Source organism: Drosophila biarmipes, chromosome 3R, assembly GCF_025231255.1.
Source record: "Drosophila biarmipes strain raj3 chromosome 3R, RU_DBia_V1.1, whole genome shotgun sequence".
In the NCBI taxonomy this organism is placed as follows: Eukaryota; Metazoa; Arthropoda; class Insecta; order Diptera; family Drosophilidae; genus Drosophila; species Drosophila biarmipes.
Window position 1 is genome coordinate 12,043,750 of NC_066616.1, and position 13,444 is coordinate 12,057,193.

At 46.4% G+C, this 13,444-nt stretch overlaps 5 protein-coding genes across 5 annotated transcripts; 2 read left to right on the forward strand and 3 right to left on the reverse strand.

The window, feature by feature from the left end:
- The first annotated feature begins 63 nt into the window (after positions 1 to 63).
- On the forward strand, positions 64 to 1,934 carry LOC108031695 (zinc transporter ZIP3). The gene is made up of 5 exons (XM_017105352.3): positions 64 to 434; positions 502 to 752; positions 819 to 1,020; positions 1,152 to 1,530; positions 1,597 to 1,934. The coding sequence occupies exons 1-5, from the start codon at positions 195 to 197 to the stop codon at positions 1,605 to 1,607; spliced, it is 1,083 nt and encodes a 360-aa protein (XP_016960841.1). The 5' UTR covers positions 64 to 194; the 3' UTR covers positions 1,608 to 1,934.
- LOC108031694 (centrosome-associated zinc finger protein CP190) lies at positions 1,832 to 6,613 on the reverse strand. The gene is made up of 5 exons (XM_017105351.3): positions 6,508 to 6,613; positions 5,457 to 5,971; positions 4,429 to 5,398; positions 3,428 to 4,371; positions 1,832 to 3,367 (listed from the first exon to the last, which is right to left on the reverse strand). The coding sequence occupies exons 2-5, from the start codon at positions 5,856 to 5,858 to the stop codon at positions 2,408 to 2,410; spliced, it is 3,276 nt and encodes a 1,091-aa protein (XP_016960840.1). The 5' UTR covers positions 5,859 to 5,971; positions 6,508 to 6,613; the 3' UTR covers positions 1,832 to 2,407.
- A 288-nt stretch (positions 6,614 to 6,901) lies between these two features.
- On the forward strand, positions 6,902 to 7,948 carry LOC108031990 (18S rRNA aminocarboxypropyltransferase). Its single transcript, XM_017105785.3, has one exon. The coding sequence runs from the start codon at positions 6,987 to 6,989 to the stop codon at positions 7,800 to 7,802; it is 816 nt and encodes a 271-aa protein (XP_016961274.1). The 5' UTR covers positions 6,902 to 6,986; the 3' UTR covers positions 7,803 to 7,948.
- On the reverse strand, positions 7,800 to 9,503 carry LOC108031989 (nuA4 complex subunit EAF3 homolog). The gene is made up of 4 exons (XM_017105784.3): positions 9,345 to 9,503; positions 9,170 to 9,284; positions 8,998 to 9,113; positions 7,800 to 8,939 (listed from the first exon to the last, which is right to left on the reverse strand). Exons 1-4 carry the CDS (start codon positions 9,415 to 9,417, stop codon positions 7,963 to 7,965), a joined length of 1,281 nt encoding a protein of 426 aa, XP_016961273.1. The 5' UTR covers positions 9,418 to 9,503; the 3' UTR covers positions 7,800 to 7,962.
- On the reverse strand, positions 9,504 to 10,044 carry LOC108031992 (cytochrome c oxidase assembly protein COX16 homolog, mitochondrial). Its single transcript, XM_017105786.3, has 2 exons — positions 9,879 to 10,044; positions 9,504 to 9,813 (listed from the first exon to the last, which is right to left on the reverse strand). Exons 1-2 carry the CDS (start codon positions 9,995 to 9,997, stop codon positions 9,618 to 9,620), a joined length of 315 nt encoding a protein of 104 aa, XP_016961275.1. The 5' UTR covers positions 9,998 to 10,044; the 3' UTR covers positions 9,504 to 9,617.
- Between the last annotated feature and the right edge of the window lie 3,400 nt (positions 10,045 to 13,444).

The following is a 13,444-nucleotide window of genomic DNA, read 5'->3' on the forward strand; positions in this document are numbered from 1 at the left end:
GCATCAGAGTGTGACCAAAAAACGTGAGGCGGAATATATCCGGATTCTATTTGTATCCTCTTTGCGAGGCGTTTCGGTATTCTGCACAATAAGCGCGTCGTTTGCTCAGACTGTTTGGTTTAAAAATAGTAAATGCAACGAACTTTTGGGTTCTACTGGCCCACTCTTGATGACAAGGCCTGGCAGCTGGAACAATGAGCTTGGCAAACGACATGCAAATCACCCCGAGCCCCAGTTTGGTTGCTACGAGCCGCGGCGACCTGGAAAAGGTTTTGGCCATGCTGGTCCTGGGACTGGGCAGCCTTTTGTCCGGAATGCTGCCCGCCTGCATTTCGGAAAGGAATCGTCGCCGCTTCCCGCTGACCACATCGCTGCTCCTCTGCTTCGGAGCAGGCATTCTGCTGGCCACCGCACTGGTCCACATTCTGCCCGAGGTGAGTTCGTCGGCTTACAATGATGAGTCGGTGCAATTCGATAACCTGTTAACCGACACTGCAACAGGTGCGCGAGCAAATGGACTCGAAGTTCGCCGAGGTGGCCATGTGCGGCGGCTTCTTCATCATCTACTTCATCGACGAGTTCATACACTACTTCTTCGGCGAGGCCATCCAGCACACACACTCCCAGGCGCCGCAAACTGAGCCTGTGAGGCGACCCACCAATGGTTCCGGCTATGGCGCAGTGGGTGAGCGGGCTCCGCTTTTATCAGCGGAGCCTTCGTCACACGGCCATTCGCACCACCACAATGACCAGTAGGTTGAATGCATTGAACGCCCTACCCGCACCGCAGTTAATTGCTTTGTATTTCGATCGAACAGCGATCATGACCACGATCACCCGTATAGCGCACCCGGCTGCGATGACGCCAGTGTCGAGGACGCCAACGCCCGCATCTGCCACACCAGCCACACGGAGCCCTGCGCTCAGTCCATGACCGGCACCCTGGGTCTCTTTGTGGCCCTGTCCCTGCACTCGGCCATCGAAGGATTGGCCATCGGAGTCCAGAACTCGTCCACAAAGGTCGGTGCCGATTGCCTTGACACAGTTAGAGTAGTGGAGATCTAGCGCGCAATCTTGGACAAATATTGAAGCAGAGAAACGCGCTGGCTTAGTCTATTTAGATAACCGAAATGTGCTTTGTCTCGATTTAGGTTCTATTTCTACTGGGGGCCGTCGCCTGCCACAAGTTTGTGATGGGCTTTTGTCTGGGACTCGAGTTCCGCTCGAATCCGCAGACAAGTTTTCGCGCCCAGCTCGTCGGCATCTCGGTGTTTGCTCTGGGAGCCGTTACTGGCATTGGCCTGGGCATGCTTATCGTGGATGTGCCCGCCGCCTGGTCCAGCAAAACGCTGCCCATCGTTCAGGCTCTGGCGGGAGGCACTCTCTTCTACGTCACCGTCTGCGAAGTGATTCCGCGCGAGAAGGCGCGCTGGCATTCGAATAGCACGCGACGCTGGGCGGGATTTGCGCAGTTCGCAACTGTGGCCGCCGGCTTTGCCACCATGTGCATCATAAATTTTTATCTGTCTGGTGCGTAGTGTAATGTTTGCTAAATTTCTTCCATGCGTATGCTAACTTCTTTCGCCCCTTTTTCAGATGAGGATTAGGTATCTTGGCTACGGAATCTTCTTGCGCTGTGACTTAATGTGCCGCTTTTTAAACGTTAATGAAATACGATAATTTTATGCACTGGCAGCTGTTAGTTATTAAGTAAGACCCCATATGTTATGTACATTCCAAATGAATCTTTTATAGCCGTAATATAAGTTAGAAAGTTCAAAGCACAAAGCGTCTTGTCGTCTACATTTATATTTTCTTCCTCCAAAGTATGTTATTTTTGTATGCTTTTATTATGTATAATTAACCTTACACTTAAGTTGGTAATCAAAAAAAAAGGACATCCTTTTTTGCATTTGATTAATATTCTAAACCAATCATAAAACGTCAATCATTTCCTTATTTATCTGGGAACATCCTGCCTTTTGTTTTAAACCATTTAAAACAACATCTATGTAACTACATCTCTATATGTATCTCTAAGTGTGAAATGTTGGTTGTTTGCTCTATTGGTGGTGTATATGTGTGAAGAAACGGACACGCATAAATATATAAAATGTTGGGTTGTTTGGTCTCTGATCTCTCATTTAAGGGGACTTCTCCAAGTTTTACATTTTCCGTGCTAGCAGCGCAACATAGATGGGATGGGAGGGGATTTACAATTACTTGGGACGTGTAGATTAGATCTTATACACTTAAACCTGTGCATATGTGTATCTTATCATCCTCCGCGATCTTCGTTAACAATTTAATTTACAAAAGAAACCGAAAATTCTTTGCGAGCTCCAGATGCTTTTATCTGTTGATCTGCTATGAATCGCCGAACTTAGAACATAAATAAATCTAGTAATTATAGCTCCTCCTTCGCCGCCGCACTGACCCCATTCTCATCCTCGTCCTCATCGTCATCCCCCCATTCACTAATGAGACTCTTCACCTTTTCCGCACTGGCTGCTTCGCCAGGCATCGTTCCTTCAGCAGCTTTTGCATTTTCTATGGTCGCCTTTTCTGTGGCTGGTACATCACCACTCTTGTTTGGTTTGTCCTCTGCGGTTTCCTCTTTGTCTGTCGTTCTTGAATCATCATTAATCTTGGCTGTTTTTTCCGCCTCTGGATCATCAACCTCCATTTGATCGGTGGACAGCTGGGTGGGTGGCACCAAGTCATCCTCTTCCGTCACTGCACTGTCTAAGGCTGGAGCTAATGCCTCTGTAGTAGCATTCTCCTCAGGTTGAACCACGCTCTTCTCCTCATTGGGCTTCTCGGCCTCGGCAATCAACTCATCTAGCAGCTCTTTGCGTATGTTATCGGCCTCCAGATGCACATCATCGTCGATCTCAGCCGGAGCTGCCGCTTCGCTCAACTCCACTCCGGGCTCGGTGTCCGCGACTGGCGCATCTTCTTTGATAAATTCCTCCTCATCGTTTTCAATCTCATCCTCTTTCTTGATCTGGACAACTGATTTTGCCTTGACGTCCGTCGTTTCTGAGTCTACGTCCATTTTCTCGGACTGGTTATTTGTACTAGCCGCTGGGATAGCTGCTTCTCCTGCACTGGCGACGTACTCCTCACCAGTTTTTTCTACAGCCTGATCTTCAGGTCCCTTGTGCAGGGACTGCAGGGCCAAGTCAATGTCGTCTTCCTCCTCCTCGTGGGCTGTTGACTCGGGGTGCTTGGTGGCTAATTCTGAAGCAAGCTCTGTGGTGGCGGGCTTGTCATCGGCATCATCGTCGTTCTCATCCTCGGTCCAGTCGCCGGTTAGCTCTTTAAGTTTTTCACTGATGTCATCGCGTGACTTTTCCAACTTGGGCTATAAAAAGGATACATGTTATAGAAAGCCCCGTACTAATTCATGGGATATAGAACTCACCTCCTTGTTGCTCTGCTCCTCGGACTCGGCAATAAGATTTTCGGCCCATTCCAAGTTGTCTATCGACTCTTTGCTCTCATCAGCAACGTTCTTCTTGGTGCTCTCCACAGAGTCGCTGGCAGCCAGCTCACTGTAGATTTGGCTATCATCATACTCCTCTTCGGTGCCGGCCAGGGACTTCTCGTCGGTCTCCTGCTTCGTGGGCTCCGCTTCTGGCTCACTAAGCACCATTACCACTCCACCGGCTGTAGCGCCCGCTTGCTGCTGGTTGAGCTGTGAAAGGATCTCCTTGCGTTGTTCGTCCGTGAGCTCCACCTCATTGCCATCGGCACCTACAAACTTCACCTCCTGTTGCACTTGCTCTATCTCCTCCTCCTGCAGTTGCTCCTGCTGAGCATGCTGCACTGCGATGGCACTAGTGGCTGGCAGACTGATGTCCGATAGGATTCGCACTTTGCCAGTCTGCTCCGGTTCCTGCTCTTCATCGCCTTCGGCCTCTTCATCCTCCTCATCTTGCGAGCCGAGGAACTCTTCGTCCGTTTCATCGATGATTCCATCTTCCAGGGCCTGCTCCTTGTGGTAGCTCTTCATGTGCCTGTACAGCTGTAGCTCTTGCTCGAAGACCTTGTTGCAGTAGATGCACTGCTGCTTGTTGTCGTCCGTGTGCGCCTCGTTAATGTGCGCCTCCAACTCCCCTTTGGTCAGATAAGACCGGTTGCACAGGGCGCACTCGGCAAAGGTGTAGAGCAGCGACTTGACCTGATGCTCCATATACATGTGGAAATGCAGTTCCCGGTTGTTGCCCGACCGCCAGCCGCAATGCTCGCATAGCGCCGGATCAATGGCCTCTTTGTGGGTATTGATCAGATGGCGTCGGAAGCCTCGGTACGACGGAATGCTGATGGGGCGTCCATTTACGCCGCACCGAAGGCACAGCCACGGACCTAAAAAAAAAAAAAACAAATACACTCTGGTCAACATGCTTAAAAAAGTCTACATACCAGTGGTGTTCTCGGCTCCTTGGGCAATCAAGGCATGCATTGTCTTGCTGTCGATTCTCCTCTTTTGCGCTGCGGCAGCATTTGCCGGTGGATTCGCCACAGATGCCTGAGAAACTGTAGACTGCGTGGTTCCAGTCTTTTGCTGAGAAGTGGCAGCCTTTTGCTGAGCGGTAATTAGTGGAGCGTTTTTATCCGCCTTGAAAGACACATGTAATTTCTTGTGTGGCGACGTGGATGCGGATGACTGGGTCGACTGCGCTGGTTTGACTGCCGCCGGCGCAGATTTCTCTGCGGGAGGTGTGTTGGGCATTATTTTCAGCTTGATGTTCTTGTGGCCCTTCACAATGTGCGGATACTGGCGTAGCACTTCGGCAATGATCTTGGTGTGGTTCAGCTTGGCGTTGGAGGAATCCTTGACAATTATCGTGGGCGTCTGGCTAGGGAAATCCTGCTTCAGGATAATGGTGGTGGATCCGTGCTCCAGCTGGGTCTGTGTACCTTTTGGCGACTGCTGCTTAGACGTAGACGGCTGCGGTGGCACATCGTCGTCATCATCGTCCCCAGCATGGACATCATCGTACAGCATGCCTCCATCGTATTCCGGATCATGATCTCCGTACTCGGCGGCTATTTGCTTCCGCATACGCTGTTGCTCTGCAAACTCCTTAACCTCTTCCAAACTGGGCTTCTTTGATGGCGGCGACAGCAGGCTGGTCTGTGCCGGCCTTTTGTTATTGTTATAGCCCTTGCGCAGCTGCTCAAATGGCGAAGTTGGCTCCTGTTTGATACTTGTGGTCTCCGCATACTGTGTGCGATTTGCGCTAGTGGGTCCACGCTGTGTGTTTACGCGCTGCATGGTGGGTGTGGCCACATTTCGGGACTGCGGTGAAGGACCCAGGACGCGCTGCTGGGGAAGACCTGAACTGGGTTGGCCAACTGTACGCCGGCGGATGCCCTTCGGACTAGGCGGCTAAAAGGAGTAAGAAGATTATAACATGGCTTAGAGAAGGATGAATGACATTACTAACCCTCTGCTGGCGATTCACGTTCTCCATGGTGCGTCGATGCGCCTCCAGGAGCTTGAGCAGCACCGTCATGTTCATCTCCTTGGCGGTGCGCAACAGCTTTCCATACATTTTGAGTTCAAACTCCAGGGTGCCCGTGTACATGAAGTTGACAATGGGCACCACCACGTCCGCCTGGAACTCGTTGGGCATGATGAGGGCATCGTCGACGATCTCGCAGGTCTGCTCCAGCACATTGAAGTAATCGGTGCAGGCGCTGAGCACCAATCGGTGCACTTTCAGCTGTGAGTTGTCCCGAAACTGGAGCGTCAGGTCGCAGTAGTCCGTCTTGTTGAAGAAGTTCTGCAGCTTCTGCAGGAAGAAGACGCCCCAGTTGTCCACTTTGACGGACTTGACTTCGCCCATCTTGCCGTTGCTGCTGCTGTGTCCCGTTTCCGTGCTCGCCGTATCCGTTTCCGAATCCTTATCCTTATCGTTAGCCTCCCCGTGGTTTCGCTTGCTCTGGCTTCAGGGCGCAACTGTACTCCGGCAAGGGGCAAGGAGGAGTCGGGACGGGCGTATTGGGATGGGCCGCAGGTCGAAGAAGAACCCAAGAAAGAAGCAACGCAGACACAATTAGTAAAAGGAGAAATTCCCGAGGATTATTTGCAAGGGACGCCACTGGCTTTCCGGTTATTCGCTTTATTTTGCCCTGCCGCCACGGCGCGAAATGCAACTCGCAAAATTATCGATACACGTATGTGTACGTGTGGCCGCTTACATATATGCGTGTGTGGGTGTTGTGCGCGTCGCCAGGCTTTCTTTTATTATTATTTAGTAATTGCTTATTGCCTGCTGGCCAGTCATTTCATGTTTTCGCTGAAACTGCCCTGCGCATCTTTCGGTTGGTGGCATTTATTTGAGCCCTTTTGGCGCGCCTGTCCACTTCACACAACAATGGGTTTTTGGGGCACACACATTCCACATTGACCTCAGCTGCTTTTTAACCAATAACCGTTTTATTGAACGCCCATTTTATGGTTGCCCCGATCGCGTTTGCACTTTTAATACATACATTTCTCCGTATTGCACACTACTTTTGCCGGACAAATTCTAATTTTTTTCCAGAGTCAGGTCGCCATATTCTTTTCCATTCATCACTGGCGTGACAGGGTTGCAGGCGGCGTTTATCGATAGGCATGCGATAACTTGGCTTGCAGACATGGCTTTCTTAAGGTGACGCAGGGGTAGAAACCGTTAAAACTGTATTTAAATGCATTTTGTGACGATGTAGTGTTATTTACGTCATGTTTTCCTTTTTAATTTTAATCAATTAATTTTTTTTTTGATAAAATAAATTTTTAAGAATTATTTTTAACAGTATAGTTTCTTACTTTATACATTTGTCAGCAATATTTGTTTAGTAATCAATGAATGTGTGACGTCATACCATTTTGAAAGCACCACCTTACATTGCAATCATAATAAAGACCACGAGAACTTGAAAACTTGGGTTGGATTCTGTTTTGAATCCCAGGACTCTATCAAAACAGAATGACTGGCCGGAACCGGGGAAAGGGAAAGAGAGGTGGAGGTGGAGGACCCTACCGCAATGTCAAGTCGAATCACAACTGCGCCCGCAGCTTTGCAGAGCAGGAAAACGAACTGGCCAGCAGCAGTGAAGGCGACAGCTCGGACTCTGACTCCTCGGGAGCGGGAGCCAAGGACGATCTCGGCCAGCCGCCGGAGTTCTCGGTGGCCATGTGGGACCTGAACCACTGCGATCCAAAGAAGTGCTCCGGCAGGAAGCTGGCGCGCCTGGGACTGATTTCAAATCTCAGATTGGGTCAGAAGTTTCCCGGCCTCGTCCTCTCCCCTGTTGGCCAGTTGTGCGTCAGCCCACTGGACCGGGACGTGGTTGCCTCCTCGGGTGTGGCCGTGATCGACTGCTCATGGGCCAAACTAGACGAGACGCCTTTCGCCCGGATGCGCAGCCCACATCCGCGATTGCTGCCCTTCCTGGTGGCCGCGAATCCCATCAACTATGGCAAACCCTGCAAGCTGAGCTGCGTGGAGGCCATTGCCGCAACGCTATACATCTGTGGATTCACGGAGGAGGCCCGCTGGTTTCTGGGAAAGTTCTCGTGGGGTCACGCCTTCCTGGAACTGAACGACAAGCTCCTTAACGCGTATGCCGCCTGCAAAAGCAGCGATGAGATCGTCAAGGTGCAGAACGAGTACCTGGAGCAGGAGCAGAAGGAGCGGGATAAGCCCAGGGATCTGCGCGATTTCTATCCCACCAGCAGCAGTAGTAGCGAGTCGGAAAGCGAGGACGATGATGAAGAGGCGGAAGCAAAGCCGAAGAACTAATTTTTAAAAGGTGCTGACGTTTTATTAGCATTACCATTAGCTTATTACAAATCGTTTTTACTTGTGTTTTAATTTACAAACCAGTTGTTAGCAGCAACTAACGAATTATTGCAAACTGTTTGGATGAAATAATTACTTCAAGTCAAGGAGTGATGATTGCTTACTGTGCATTTCGCACATACTCGGGGTCCACGTTGATGAAATTGCTCATGCTGAAGAACATTGCGCTGTTCTTCACCAGGAACTTGAGGAAATCCTGCAGGTGCCCGAGCAGATTCTGCATGGACTGCTGGTCCAATGCCGAGTAACTGAGCATGGATCCCAGCCGCACGAACAGGCGCAGCAGGTGAAATGATCCGTACAGCTCGGACAGCGGTGTGTCCGGGTGTTTCTGCATCACATCCGCATACTGAGTGCGTTCGAATTTGTACAGCAACTGGGAGCCCAGCATTACATTGAAGTACTCCACAATGCCATCGAGCACATCGTTTATGGCCACCTCCTTGCTGGCGCTGGTCGACTTGACGGACTTCTTGTGCGCCAAATACTGCTCGGAGATCTGCTGCACGGTTATCTTGGCCGGCAGCTCTAGCAGCTTGTGTTCCCGCACCACAGCATACCAGTCGTCGGTGAGGTAGTGCTTTAGTTCGTCAGGTATCTTAATCTTGACCTCCAGCTTGGCGGCGTAGGCTTCCTCGCTTTCCACACACGGTGCGGGCTCCGTGGAGGGTGTGGATGGGGTGGTGGGAGGCGCCGGTGTCTTGTCTGCCACATCGCTTCCTGTTAGCGAAGGCCTCTGCTCGCTCATTCGTTTCTTCTTCGGCGCCACCGGTGTGACTGCCTCATCCTCAGTGGTCTCAGCGGCGGTGGCATCCTCCTTTTTCTCACTTGGAGTGCCTGGTCGTGCCGTTGCCGCCGCCGACTGTGTGGACTTGCGGTTGGCCCGGCTGGTCGTGGTGATGCTGGTGCTGTTGGTTGTGGTGCTGCTTGTGCTTCCGGCATCAGATTTGCTACCAAGACCAGCGCTGGTCGTCGGTATGCTGCTGGCGGTGGATTGCGAGGTGTTGCTGTCCTTGGAGGGCGTCGAGGCACGAGATTCGTTGCGCATCTGCTCCATTTTCTTGGCCTTGGCGCTGCCTGTGAAGCAAGGGCTTAGTGGATGGCTTCTGGATTTGCACCTTCACCTGGGACCCACCTTTCTTGTTGTCCTTCTTGGAGCGCTCGCCGCACTGGCGCGCCAGTTCCTGTCGGCGCTTGACGTTGTCATCGTTGTACTTCAGGACTCGGCTCTCGGGCACCCACTCGTCCCAGCTGAAAATGAGAAGGGGGTACTGCAGATCGGTTTCCTTGGCAAGGGGTTTGCTTACTTTTTGCTCCAGCCGGCGTAGTGGATGTAGTATTCAACCGGCGTCGCATCGGGCTTTGTTTTTAGAACCTTCGCCTCGTAGATGAGCGGTCCGTGGAAGCACAGCACCCGTTCCCCTGCGGAAGGCGCCAATATATGTAGGACAACTTATGACTGGGTTGAAGACCTCGGCTTACCATCAGCAAACAGCGTGTTTGCATCGTTCCCCGTGCTATAGTTTTCCACTTTAGCGGGTTTAACTTCTCCCATTTTATTTTGTTGCAATAGGCAAAATATAAAATATTAGTGTGACCTTAAACCGCGCACCGGCCTATCGGCAAGGGAAATATCGAGAATTATCGATTAATTACAGGGTATTGTTTTGTTATATTTTAACAATATTTATTATTATGGCTATTTACAACAAACAGTCTGCTTTTAATAGGTGACGTATGTTTAGGAAACAATGTCTAGTGTTTCGCCGTAGAGGGCTGACCCTCTTCTTCCCAAGGACGGGGTCCACGCTTGTTTTCCCAGTTTTCTATGTCCACGGACTTGACCTTGTCGTACTCCGACTCCAGAGTCACCTCCTGGCGGTTCTTCATGCTCACGCCGTACTTCTTCATCTCCTCCGGCGTCACCGGCTGCTTTTTGGCGTACTGATACCTGTAGAGGTTGGAGTTAGTCAGGGGTTTGATAAGGCCTCCCCGGTGTTTTCTGAATGTGCCTACCTGAGGTTCGAGAACTGCTGCAGTCCAAAGGAGCCCGCCACCATCATGATGAGGAAGGGTATGCCATATTTAAACGATTTCCGTTTGCTGTAATAGTTTAATTTATCTACGATCGACATTGTTGTTTGTTATGACATTACGAAAAAAAAAGTTCAAAGTAAAGTGTGACCAGAACATGAAACACTTTGCTTTAGGTTTGGCGGGAATTTTAAAAGGCCCTCTTATCAATAAAAACATAGGACTAGAATCACAATTTAAAAACAATTAATTTTCATAATAAAAAAATTATATGTATTATACCTAATTTGCATTACCAAATTCATATGATAAACACGGAATTTAAAGAACAAGAGCAAGAGTTTCTTTAATTAAGAATATATTTTTGAAAATTCGTAAGGTCATTTGGCACGCTCAGCACATTTCTTTTTATGTGTTGAACTATAAACATTAAATGCTCACTACATTTGTTGCCGTCTATGAAAATAGTTGCCCTTGAATCGAAATCAAAAGATTTGTGGTCCCTGCCAAGTGCGAGCAATTTTTGAACAGCAATTGTTTTCCGGCGCACGCCCACTGACCATCATTTGCATGAGGCTTGGCGATAAGTTCAAGGTTCCCGACGTCTCTGGGCTCTCAAATAATTGACACTGACAATGTAGAAGAGTGCCAAAAGGCTGCTGTTCACATGCACACGACATCCGATCCGGCTCACCTTGGCCAATTGCAGGCTTTGGCAAGGCAAGTAGCTCGCAGCGAAGATTTCCTTTTGCTGCCCACAGCTCTAACCAGTTCGCGATCGCTTCAGTTTCATTAGCCAGGAGCCGGCGCCAGTTGAGTCATAGGAGGCCCCGAGACTGGGCTAGTCCCACACACACCCCTAACACCTCCCCCCACAGATTTTATTTCATTTTCCGATGCACCCTACTCGCGGCCGATCAAAGATCTTACGATTGAGTGATTCGGGAAGGAAGGAAAAATATAATTTATTTATATCAAATCAAGCGAAAATTTTATTTTATAAAGTAATTTTGATTGACAATACTTTATGATCATGATTTATAAAGTATCTTTCAATTGAATGGATTGGAAAGAAAGAAAATATTAACATGATATCAACTTTATGGTTTTCTAGTATATACGATAAATATTATATATGTATATATGATGTAATTATCTTCATTGAAATCAAATCAAGTCATTAAGCAAAAATTATATTATATAAAGTTCTATTTTGATAGACTTGTTTGAAAAGGAAACAATAAACAATAAAATAAGGGGAATACTATACGATAATTTTATATTATAATAATATATTATTACAATTATAAACCATCTTATATTCTCACATAAGAATCTAAGAATAGAATCTATAAATGCAGTTAAAAAAGAGAATGATGATTTTTTTAATATACGGAATTCATCTCTACTTGACCTCATATCCCTATTAAAAGGAAAATATCCTGATGAGCTTGGGTTTTTTTCTGTGCAGCCTTTCGTCTGACTGATCTGTCGTGACTTAACCCAGTCGTCTATGCCTTGCAGGCCGGATTGCACTTTTCCATGCTATTTTCGCCAAATATGGTCTCGATTTTTCTAACAAGATTGCGCACTTGTCTGAGCCACACACTCATGAACTTATTTTATTCTCGTATATTTTCGAATTATGAAAACTTCGGTTTTCCATAACTAACACTTGTCAACAGATCCGATCCAATGGCCATGATTTCGTTTTCGTATTTAGCAAGTTGCTCATACGGTTTCGTTGTTTTACACTGTATTTTGTCGACGTTTCTCAAGGGTCTTTCCCAGGCCTTCTAGCAAATCCTCTCCACCCTAGCTACGTATATTCTTGTGAATATAAAAATATATTGATCTAGTTTGTTTTTTCAAACTTTTTGTTTTGAATGAAAACAATTACGTCATTCTGTGGGTGTTGCTTTGATTTAATTTTAAACTTTTCAACAGCCTCGGGGTGCCAAAAAATAAATGTTTTCCAAAACAAAAAACAACAAGAATCCCAAAAAGTGAATACATACGCTGATATCAAATTGGCTTTTATTTATAGGTGCCTTTGATTGCAGTCGCATGTGATCTGTTATATGTAAGCCATCATTGATAAGCTTGTTAAATATGGTTTATATTGAAAATAAATTTAATCTACGTTTGATTAATATATGGGATTATAAAGTTATTTTGAAATGTATTATTGCCCCGTAGAATCGTATCTTCTCTTTTTAATATGATTTAGCTAGCCTTAATTCCGTAAAAAGGTTCTCAAAAATAGAACAACTTAAAAAATTTTAAATGTTTTATGATAAAACCACTATTTTTTGTTTACAATTTATAAAAACGTCTAGGCGTGAAAGTAAACTCCACCTAATTTAGATTATTTCTTACAATAATATAATAAAGAATACATAATTTTATGTACTATTCTTGTATTTTAATCAATTTTGGTCGAAACTACTCTTAACAGATTTAACTAAAAGAGGTAATCATAAAAAAGCGTGATGAAGAGGCAAAAAAACTATCTTTATGGAAAAGATATGACTGGATCGGAACTGCGATGGTCATGAGGAAATTGAATTTAAGCCATTTTCACGTTTTGCATTTAAGAAGGTATGAATCATGGAGGCCTTTTCTTCCGAGACACTTGCAACAAGCGTATACCTTCATTGGTGACATTAATGATTGCCAACAGAATGCTTTCCGTTTGCCGACATGACGTTGAAAAATCCACGGGAATCGCTTAAAATATATCGAACAAAAAATAATCCGTAGACCTATGGTGGAAATACGTATAACTACGTGAAACAAGATTTTTTGGCATATCAATAACTGAAAATTAAAAATAGAAGTCGAGAACATCAAAAAGCAAAACAAAAAGATCCACACGCATACCATCTCATCTGGGAAAGAGAAATGATTGCCTATGTATTGGATATATTTTGCAATGGGCCAAATACTGGGTCGGCAGAGCTTTTCGAAATACGGGGAAATTTTCAAAAATAGGCAGATCGAAAAATGTTTGATTCCAAACGCCTGAGCACCAATACATGCGCAGGTCACAGGTGAAAGCACCGAAGGAAAGGATCGGGAAAGAGAGGCAGAGAGCGCAGAGAAAGGCGCAGGCGCCGGCTATCATTGTGTGGGGTTAAATGGGTAAGTGTATTGGATATTCTGATGTGGTGCTTTCGGTTACACTGAAAAAAACTAGAATAAAAAGTAATTTATATATAAAGGTATAATATTAATAGCCCTTTCAGCACTATATCAGCAAATTTGTATATCGTAGTTTCATTCTTGATTATAAGGTTCCACATGTTCTTTTAAAAATAAATTTTTAACTCTCATGAAAACATTGATTAAAAGTCAATACACTTATACAACATTGTGGGTATGTTTTTCTTGTAATCATATAAATATTTTAAATATATTTTATTTAGATCAATTGACGTATAAAACGATAAACCCTTTTTTAAAGGTAATAAAAACGACCATAAAATTTAAAAGTGGGATTATAAAGGTGAATTATAATCCCACTTTTAAATTAAATTTAAGACACA

Excerpts from the sequence above, each read along its gene's own strand:
- LOC108031989 (XM_017105784.3), bottom strand. The coding sequence starts at position 9,417 with ATGGGAGAAGTTAAACCCGCTAAAGTGGAAAACTATAGCACGGGGAAC. Across the intron at positions 9,285-9,344 it reads AAACACGCTGTTTGCTGATG|GGGAACGGGTGCTGTGCTTC; the intron begins GTAAGCCGAGGT and ends CGCCTTCCGCAG. Across the intron at positions 8,940-8,997 it reads CAAGAAGGACAACAAGAAAG|GCAGCGCCAAGGCCAAGAAA; the intron begins GTGGGTCCCAGG and ends CTTGCTTCACAG.
- LOC108031695 (XM_017105352.3), top strand. The coding sequence starts at position 195 with ATGAGCTTGGCAAACGACATGCAAATCACCCCGAGCCCCAGTTTGGTT. Across the intron at positions 435-501 it reads TGGTCCACATTCTGCCCGAG|GTGCGCGAGCAAATGGACTC; the intron begins GTGAGTTCGTCG and ends ACACTGCAACAG. Across the intron at positions 1,021-1,151 it reads TCCAGAACTCGTCCACAAAG|GTTCTATTTCTACTGGGGGC; the intron begins GTCGGTGCCGAT and ends GTCTCGATTTAG.
- LOC108031992 (XM_017105786.3), bottom strand. The coding sequence starts at position 9,997 with ATGTCGATCGTAGATAAATTAAACTATTACAGCAAACGGAAATCGTTT. Across the intron at positions 9,814-9,878 it reads CAGCAGTTCTCGAACCTCAG|GTATCAGTACGCCAAAAAGC; the intron begins GTAGGCACATTC and ends CAACCTCTACAG.
- LOC108031694 (XM_017105351.3), bottom strand. The coding sequence starts at position 5,858 with ATGGGCGAAGTCAAGTCCGTCAAAGTGGACAACTGGGGCGTCTTCTTC. Across the intron at positions 5,399-5,456 it reads ACGTGAATCGCCAGCAGAGG|CCGCCTAGTCCGAAGGGCAT; the intron begins GTTAGTAATGTC and ends TACTCCTTTTAG. Across the intron at positions 4,372-4,428 it reads AGGAGCCGAGAACACCACTG|GTCCGTGGCTGTGCCTTCGG; the intron begins GTATGTAGACTT and ends TTTTTTTTTTAG.
- LOC108031990 (XM_017105785.3), top strand. The coding sequence starts at position 6,987 with ATGACTGGCCGGAACCGGGGAAAGGGAAAGAGAGGTGGAGGTGGAGGA.